Genomic DNA, 10,130 nt, shown 5'->3' on the forward strand with positions numbered 1-10,130 from the left:
AAGAAATATAGGGACTGTAAGTCTACTTAAAATGCTCAAATATATCAAAGATGAACTTTAAAACCTGAGAAAAGAGTAAGACACTATAAGGTTGGAGGATCATTTTCAAGCAGAGTGAAGAGCATTTACAGCTGGGGAGTCCAGATAGGTATTCTTTTTTTTTTTTTTTATTGAAGTATAGTTACAATGTTTTGTCAATTTCTGGTGTACAAATGTTTCATTTATACATATACATACATATATTCCTTTTCATATTCTTTTTCATTATAGATTACTACAAGATATTGAACACAGTTCCCTGTATACTGAAGAAACTTGTTGTTTATCTATGTTATACATAGTAGTTAGTATCTGCAAATCTCAAACTCCCAATTTTATTCCCTCCCACCCCCTTCCCCCACTGATAACCATAAATTTGTTTTCTATCCCTGTGAGTCTGTTTCTGTTTTGTAAATATGTTCATTTGTGTCTTTTTTTTTAGATTCCACATATAAGTGATATCATATCGCATTTTTCTTTTTCTTTCTGGCTTACTTCACCTAGAATGACAGTCTCCAGTTCCATCCATATTGCAGCAAATGGCATTATTTTATTCTTTTTTATGGCCAAGTAGTATTCCATTGTATGTATATATGTATGTATAGTGTTCAGAGCAGATAGGTATTCTTATTTGGAGTTGGCAGTCACAAAATTGGGAGGAAGATGACCAAGGCTTGGGTCATAAATTGCCTTGTGTATCAGTCAGGACACTTGTTTGCAAGTGACAAAAAGATTTCATTTGTCTAAGGAGTATGTTGTTGGCTCACCTGACCAAGAAAGGTATGGGAATGGTTGGAATGACAAGAACCGAAGGCTCTCATCTTCTCTCGCTCTGTCATTGCTGCTTTTTCCTTTGTGAATACTTCATTCTCTTACTGCAGACCAGTTCTTGCCAAAGAGTGGAGAACAGTATCACTTGTGGTTTTTGGCTCACATCTGCAGACCAGTTCTTGCCAAAGAGTGGAGAACAGTATCACTTGTGGTTTTTGGCTCACATCTTTTCCTTTTCAAAAAATTGTGCTAAAATATACATGAAGTAAAATTAACTACTTTAACCATTTTTAAGCGTACAGGTCAGTGGCACTAAGTTCATTCACACTGTTGTGCAACCATCACCACTATCCATCCCCAGAACTTTTCCCCATCCCAAACTGAAACTCTGTACCGACTAAACAATAACTTCACATTCCTCCCTCCCCCAGCCCCTGGTAACCACTATTCCATTTTCTGTCTCTATGACTTTGACTACTCTAAGTAATTCGTATAAGTGGAATAGTACAATATTTGTCCTTTTGTGTCTCTCTTATCCACTATACCATTTTCTTTTGAGCATAGAGGAAGGGACCTTCTTTGGACACACACTTCTATCCCCAGCTCTGTTTTTTAAATCCTGAGAGAAAACTCTAATTGGCTTGGCTTCAGTGACATGCTTACTTTTAGGCCAGGAAGATGGTGGGTGCTTTGATTTGCTCAGCTGGGGTTACATGGCTACCTTAGAGTCTTCCCCAGTTCTCTGGGTATACATACTTTCTCATAGAGTCCTTCCTTTCTTTCTAAAGTAGCACCCCACATCACTCTAGACTCTTATTATGCCTTTTTTTTTTTCAGAGCACTGATCACTGCCTATCATTAAATAGACTATTTTGCTTATTACGTCCCCTACCACTAGAATGTAAGATTGATAACGTCAGGGACCTCCACTGACTTGCTCACTGTTGTGTCCCCAGTGCCTAGAACAGTGCCTGGGCCATAATAGGACTTCAGTAAATATTTTTAATTAATTAATTGAAAATTGGGCTGGAGATAAAGATTTAGTATTCATTGGTAAAATCGATTAAAAAATGAATTATGCTTCCACCTCCCTAGTGAAGATAAGCAATTACAAACTGAACAAAACTGAACTTTGAGTATATACGAACACAGTGATTAAACAAGAAAGTTATGCACAAACAGCGAGAGAGCTCTACTTTCTAAAGATGGATAATTGTGGAAAATACAACTTTGCATGATGGATGCCTGAGTTAGAGTCCTGAAATTGCAATAGATTAAACCCTTCCTGAAATTGCTTTCTGTTGCTGAGCATTTAAACTATAAATGTGAATGTATAAGCTCATCAGCTACGTGTGTGCGCGCACACACACACACACACAGACACACACACAGAAACACACACACAGAAACACACACACACACACACACGTACTGATTAACTTTGGAAACTAGCAAAGCAGATATGAGTCTAAAGCCATAACGGGTAGCGCAGTCCTTTCAGATCTGCCCTTGGCCATAGCCAGGCAAGAGAGACCACTCTGGAGCACATCACATTGTCGTGCTGCCCCACATAATCACCACTTGGATCCTGTTCACTGTAGCTGCCAAAGCTTTCTTCCCCTACCTGTCCTTGAAGTCAAGGACAGGACAAGGCAAAGAGGAACTAGAAGAAAAGTAGGGGCTGTGTCAAAAAATACAAGAAAGAAGTAGGCAAAAATGATCCCTTGCCTTCCTGACTTCTTGGTGCTGCTTTCCATCTTTTATTCCCCGTAGAGTGTATTATCCTTATGATGTGTTGTGGGCATCCCAAACTCACCCCTGCTGCACCTCAGCCGAGTCTACCCCACTCATAGGGTTCCTCAAAATCACTTCTTTCATATCTCCACCCGCCCCCCCCCGCCCACTCCTGACCTCCAACTCCAATGAGAACTCCCATTCCTTGGTAGGAAAACAGTTTAATTAAACTATATTGTCTCAAGATTGTCTCCCTATCCCCACCGCTGTCATCCCTGCCAAGCTTGTCTAGGTGTTAAAAAGCCCTCAAGGAATGGCTTTTTTCTTACTACCTGTCTGAACCAGAAAATAGGCTCTCTGTGGCAGCTTTTTGCTTTTCTCTCTAGGAGATTAAATAGAACCGCAGCCAAAACGTTCTGGGAGCCAAGCCCCACATTCAGCTTTTAGGAAGTAGGAAAGGTAGATAAGGCGTGCCCAGAGTCGTTGATTTATGTCACAATACCACGCTCTCTCAGTTATTCACAGCAGTGGTTAAGCATTTATCCTTAATTACCAGGGGCTTAATAATGGCCATGCACGTACCAAGTGCAGATCAAGTTAATTACGAAGTTCTACTTTTCACCTCTGCTTAATCCTGATCGTGTACTGCTCATGTAATGTGATCACCTGCTCTCAGCTTAAGAAGTAGCATTACTAAAAAGTACTCATCTGTACTATAATTAATTAGAATATCTTTGTTTTAAAAGAATAAAAAAATTAACTGAACTGTTGGAGTTTCCTGAGTTTTTGACTAACAACTTGTAGGACTCTGTGTTCTGAAATCACATTTCTTTATGATATTTGATACGAATAGGAAACCTAATATTATAATCCTGGAATTTGTGAATCTTTGAAAAGGAATTAAAATGCTACTACTCTTACTATAAATCATAGTCTTCTTAGATAGATTTGGGGATGTGCTTAGAGAAAAACCATTATAATACCAGCCAAGATAAATGATATATAGAGTCAGTTTTTCTGCCACTAACTGGGTTATCAAACTGCCGCATTTTAAGGGATTCCCTTTGGTTTAACATCTGCAAATCCGGTCATCCTGTCACCCTGTCACCCTAACTGTAGCTGCTTCAGTGCACAAGTTAGCATTCAACATTCTCCTTTTCTCCAAGAGAGAGAGCTTGGTCAAAAGTTACTGTGGGACAGACATAGAATACAAACTTGTGGTTGCCAGTGGGGAGGGGAGTGGGGAGGGACAGACTGGGAGTTCGAGATTTATAGATACTGACAGGTATATATAGAATAGATAAACAAGTTCATACTGTATAGCACAGGGAAATATATTCAAGATCTGGTAGTAGCTCATGGTGAAAAAGAATATGAAAACGAATATATATATATATATTCATGTATGACTGAAAAACTGTGCTGTATACCAGAAATTGACACAATATTGTAAACTGACTATAGCTCAATAAAAAAATGAATTAAAAGAAAACACTAATTCAAGGACATTTCTACATAAGGAAATATTAATCAAATATAATTATTTTACCTTGAAGCTAATTAAAATTATATATAGTTATATATTTTAAAAAGTTACTGTGGGGCTCAAAGAACTGACTTTTTTTTTTTTTTGAAGTACAGTCAGGTACAGTGTATCAGTTTCTGGTGTACAGCACAATGTACCAATCATGTATATACATACAAATATTCATTTTCATATTCTTTTTCATTAAAGGTTATTACAAGATATTGAACATAGTTCCCTGTACTATACAGCAGAGACTTTTTTAAATCTATTTTTATATATAGTAGCTAACATTTGTAAATCTCAAACTCCCAAATTTATCCCTTCCCACCCCCTTTCCCCAGTGACTGTAAGATTGTTTACTATGTCTGCAAGTCTGCTTCTATTTTGTAGATGAGTTCATAGTGTCCTTTTTTTTTTTCCTTTTTTCTTTTTTTTAGATTTCACATATAAGTGACATCATATGGTATTTTTCTTTCCCTTTCTGGCTTACTTCACTTAGAATGACCATCTCTAGCTCCATCCATGTTGCTGCAAATGGCATTTTATTCTTTTTATGGCTGAGTAGTATTCTGTTGTATAAACACACCACAACTTCTTTATCCAATCATCTGTCGGTGGACATTTAGATTGCTTCCATGTCTTGGCTATTGTATATAGTGCTGCTTTGAACATTAGCGTGCATGTATCTTTTTGAGTTAGAGTTCCCCCTGGATATATACCCAGAAGTGGGATTGCTGAATCAGAACTGACTTCTTTTCCTGTATCTGATAAGCCTATGGAACTTTGGTACATCAGATACATTTACTATAGCATAGTACTATAACATATTTACATATATTTGCTTATGTACTTTCATACTTTTGCAATAACTCAGACTTCTAAAAGATATTATTTGTTTCTGTTATAGGACAATGAAGGTCAAACAGCTCTACATTATGGTAAGATGTTTTAAAATTATTACTAATTATATTTGACTTTTCTCTATTTGTTTACCTCAACTTTGTCCAGCCCCATATAGTACTTGAAAAAAATGCCTAGCCAGTAGCAGAGATACAGTAACTTTTTATTTAAAAAATAAATTAATTACCTCTAAAGTTGGAGATATATTAAAATTCTTACGGGCACACTGATAGTACATTGAGCATATCTATACATCAACAGAAATGGAGACTCCTCGAACCCCCTTTTGAAAATCCATTGTTTCATTCCTGTTACTATCAGTGACAACTAAGATGATAACCATTGTCACTTAGGAGCCAGGATCTCTCCTATAAGAAATAGTTTCTTGGTGTAATTGAAGTGAAGAAAAACAGGTGTGATTTTCAAACTTATTTTCCTTACTAACTGATTAGCATAGTTAAATAATCTTCACTTATATAATCTATAAAATAGAGGATAATCTGTAAAATGGAAATAATATGGCTCTTAAAAGCTACCAGGTAATTTCAATGAAATAAAAGAAATTGAAATATTTTGTAAATTTTAGAAAAAGTATTCTTACTTTTATTCTATTTGAGTGTGAATATGGTTGAATAAAACACAGCCATCAATATTTAAACCAGAATATATCAAGAATATCTACCCAGTCAATAAGGAAGACAATCAAAAAGAAAAATCAACTCCCAAAAACAGTCAACTCACAAATGAGAAGAACTGAATAACCAATAAACAAGAAAAGATGCTCACCCTCACCAGTAACTTTCAAGAACTATGAACAGTCTGAGATTATACTCTGCTTGCAAGCTAACAAGCTAGCCTGACACAGTTTTATGGGTGTTGGCAAGAAACACAAAACTCATGGATCAGAGACAAAGGACTGTTATTCACAGCACAGCAAGCAGCATGAGCTTCATGTTTGTGTCATTTCCCCTTGAGTCGCACAGGAGCTACACAGACAAGCCCAGGAAGGTCCTGCACACATAGTGTGTCATGGCTTAGGAATTCTACGCTTAGGGAACTCCAGTCTTTCATAATGAGCTGCCAGGAGACCTGCTCAGCATTTGCCCTGGAGAAACACATATCTTATTTTACTGGACAGTAAACAAACCTGCCCTCTACTGTGGAAGGAAACACTACTTCTGTTGTCCAAGGCTGTTCATTATACAAACATCTTTGAAAAGATAGTCCGGAACAAAAGCTTCCATTACTTCTGCTCACAAGGGGTGCAGAAACATGAAAGTCCCTTGGAAAATTGTCTCCCAACAATAATCAGGGAATGCAGATTAAAACATTTAGATGAACCTTCACACTGGTCAGACTGGCAATATGTTAACATCTACAAACATTAGTATTAGGTTGTAGAGGAACAAGAACTCTCATACCTGGTTAATGTGGGAGTGCTAACTGTTGCAGTCACTTTGAAGATGAATTTAGGAAGATCTCGTGAAGTTAAAGGCACACATACCATACAACCCAGCAATTTCATTTTAGTATATACCCTAGAAATAGTCCCCAATGTGTATATAATGAGACATGGTTAAGAACATGTGTTGCAGCATTATTTGTAATAACCAAAAACTTGTTTTATTAGCCTTTATATTCCTCTTTATGCCATACTTAAAATAGTTCATTTAAATCACACATATATATACACATCCATATGCATACATATGTATTTTATGTTACCAAATGCCTTTGAAAGGTATATCATTAAAAATGTACATATATAATAAAGTACACAGGTAATCTTTAGGCTCCTTTTTATAAACAGCTCTCAGAAGTAGTTATTGTTTTCCCCAGTTTATAAATGAGAAAACCAGAACTCAAAAAAGTTAATAAACTTACCTAATGGAGCCAGAAATTCAAACCCCTATCTCTAGGTTTACTAGGAAAGGAGAGAAAAATTAATGCCTTCCCATGCCACCTTCCACAGCACTCACATCTCTCGCTCCTCACATGTTTATATGATAATTCTGTCATACAGCTCCTCTAACATCACCAAGAGCTCACTGTTCTAAGCCCTAATTTTCGACCCAGGAAAAAACTTTTCTCAGCTACCTTTATAGCTGTTTAAACCAGGCATAAGTCAAACAACCATACATAATCAAAACGGAGAAAAAATAAACTCTTCACAGTGATTGTGAGGCCTTCAGCATAAATTTCAGGACTACGCTTTCTTCCTGATGCTTGGCTTCAAGAAGCAAACTTTCTGTTACTCCAAAATATGTGCTGAAAATTCTAGAGTTCACTGCTCTGCTTAGAAAGACGACTCCACCAGGGTAGCCACGTGCCATGCTGCATCGGCTCTTATTTCTGTCCCCTTGTTCCTTCTTTCATCCACTCACTCAGACGTTTTTTAGTGCCTTCTCTGTGGCATGTGTTGTGTTTTCCTTTCATTCCTCCATCCAGAAACTGTAGAAACAGCGAAACCAGACTAAATGTGCCCTTGAGAAGGTAGATGAGTCCCTCCGTCATCCCTAGTTAACCACTAGGGGTGAATGCCTTCATGGATGTGGGAGTGTGTCCATTTAAGTTTGATATGGGTACAATTTATTTCTAGACAGCAACAGGGTTGGGGATTTTTTTTTTTTTGGAGCTCTTTCTGACTGTCTTCCAAATAAGCTGTATTATCTTTATGTACTGATGGAAAAATCTCCAAGATATATTGTTAAGTGAAAGGATTAAGGCCCAGAGCAGTGTATATACTCTGCTGCCATAAATATGTACACATTTGCTAGTAAATGTGTAAGATATCTCTGGAAGGATACCCAGAAAGCTAATGTTGGTTGCCTAAGGAAAGAGGAACTGTGAAGCTAGAATAAAAGCATAGGGTAGAAGTTTTATCCTATAAACCCTTAAATAACTTCTTTATCAGGACCCATATGCATATATTAGCTATTTGAAAATTAAATTTACAGTTGTTTTCAATCTAAATATCATAGGCTCTATTAGTACTATAAATATGACTTAATTTCCTAATTATATTTTATTCATTCACCAAATACTTAATGAGCACCTACTATTTGCTGGATAAATTATACCAAACATCCTTTTTAAGGTAAGAGATGTCTTCACCTCCCACCCAATAAACAAGGCCCTAATAACCATAAGTGATAGAGTGTGAGTTAACATTGTGTCTAATCTGGGAAAACTATGGGCTTAGGTTTCAATGCCAGCAAACTCTGGAAATAATGCTTCTTGAGCCAGGAGTAATGGGGAGTTGGAACTGAGACCCCATGCATAAGCCAGGACCTTCAAAGGACTACATCCTCAGTAGAGGGGGGAAATTAGATTAGAAACAGTTGACACACTAGTATAAGACAGGAAAACAAGCTTATTTGCCACAGACCAGAATCTAGGTAGAAAAAAAAACTCCACCTTATGCAAGTTTGGAGTTTACATTTATAATCTCTCTGATTGTTTTAGAAATTCTCAAGTTGAAAAATTAACATAATAAGAGTACGGGGCTGGTTACCCCTAAAGGATTCAGCAGAAGCATATGCTAAACTTCTTTTGAGAGACACATCCTCAACCAACACAGTACATAATTCCTACAGAAAGAAGCTCTGCTGAAAATGAGCTCACAATCCAAAATTACAAAATACATTTGAGTGAGTATCAGCAGACACAGTAAACCACAGAATTAGGCTTAAGGAACTTAAGTAAAACTATTGGATAGAAATTATCAGAGAAGTCTATGTAAAATCAAGGAATGAAAAACATAAGAACAAGACACTCCAAAAAAGAACAGGCAGATTTGAAAGAGAATCAAATAGAAACTGCAAAAAATAAAAAAATACAGAAATCTTACAATGAATAGGTTAAAGTGTAGAATTGGACAAGTTAAAAAAAAAATGAACTGAAAGGCCATTCTAAAAGGCAGCACAGAAAGATAAAGAAATAGAATTTTAAGAGACATTGCGTGTAAAATGAGGAAGTCCAACATTTTAAAATAGGAATTCCAGAATGAGAAATGAGGGAAGAATCAGTATTTAAAGATATTTACTGATATTTCCATAATTGATAAAACATTAGCATCTTCAGATTCAGGAATTATGAGATCTGCTCAGTGTCAGGTATTAACCCAGTGGAATACTATACAGCAATGAGAAGGAACTACAACTACATGCAACAACTTGGATGAATCTCACAAACATACTGATTTCAAGGTGCCAGACACAAGAGCATGTACCATATACTTCCCTTTACATAAAGGTCAAAAATAGGAAAAACTCATCTCCAGCATTAGCAGACAGGATAATGGTTACCTTGGGAACTGGGTAGGTAGCATTTGGAAGGGATTAGCAGGGCAGGAGTGCTTCTGATGTTCTAATGATCTGGTTCTTGACCTATGTGCTAGTTGTATGGATAAATTCATCTTAAGAAAATTTATATTCAGGATTTTGGTACTCTTCTGTATGTATTTTATACTGTAATATAAAGTTTACACACACACACAGATCAAAACCTAGACAGACATAAGATGTGGTATTACAGTTTATCATATATATAATCTTTTAACCTTTCCAACAAATGTCTGAGCCTTGTTTTTCTACAGTTGCAGATAAAAAAACTGAAGTCCAGAGAGGTAGCATGAGCTTGACAGGGTGACACAGGTTGTAGTTAGCAGAGCTCAGACACCTGTCCACTTCTTCTGATTCTACTTCCAGTCCTCTTTTCATAACTTCATAAATAATTACGGTCCTGCTAGCCTTTTTTTTTTTTCACATTTTCTTTTATCCTGGTATCCTATTAAAGCAGACATTATTTTGTGGAAGATAGTCTTCTATAGAACTAAAATAAATGAAAATCCCTTATGATTGGTCACCTGGGTCAGTGAGTCAGGCTATTTTTCAAAACTATACTTATGAGTAAACACACATATCAATACCTGTGTCCATCCACGTGCCTTTATATTTCTGTTTCTGTTCACTGAGAGTTTAGACAATCATAAAATTATCCCTGATTCAGGAATCCTGCCCAAAATTGATCTAGTAAAATGATCTCTATTTCTGTCTCTCAGATTATGTTATTCACTGTAGAAAGAACAAAACAAATGCCATATGTGTTATAATCAAGATAATTAAACACTCAAATAATATTATTATTAGAGGTTTTG

The 10,130-nt window shown here is 36.4% G+C and overlaps 1 protein-coding gene across 1 annotated transcript in view; it reads left to right on the forward strand.

The window, feature by feature from the left end:
* Nucleotides 1–10,130, forward strand: part of ACBD6 (acyl-CoA binding domain containing 6) — a 158,758-nt gene that overhangs the window by 131,394 nt on the left and 17,234 nt on the right. Inside the window, exon 7 of the mRNA XM_032463616.1 lies at nucleotides 4,980–5,010. Coding sequence (XP_032319507.1) covers nucleotides 4,980–5,010 — 31 coding nt within the window. The remainder of the gene's footprint in view (nucleotides 1–4,979; nucleotides 5,011–10,130) is intronic.

The sequence above is a fragment of the Camelus ferus genome, chromosome 21, assembly GCF_009834535.1.
Source record: "Camelus ferus isolate YT-003-E chromosome 21, BCGSAC_Cfer_1.0, whole genome shotgun sequence".
In the NCBI taxonomy this organism is placed as follows: domain Eukaryota; kingdom Metazoa; phylum Chordata; class Mammalia; order Artiodactyla; family Camelidae; genus Camelus; species Camelus ferus.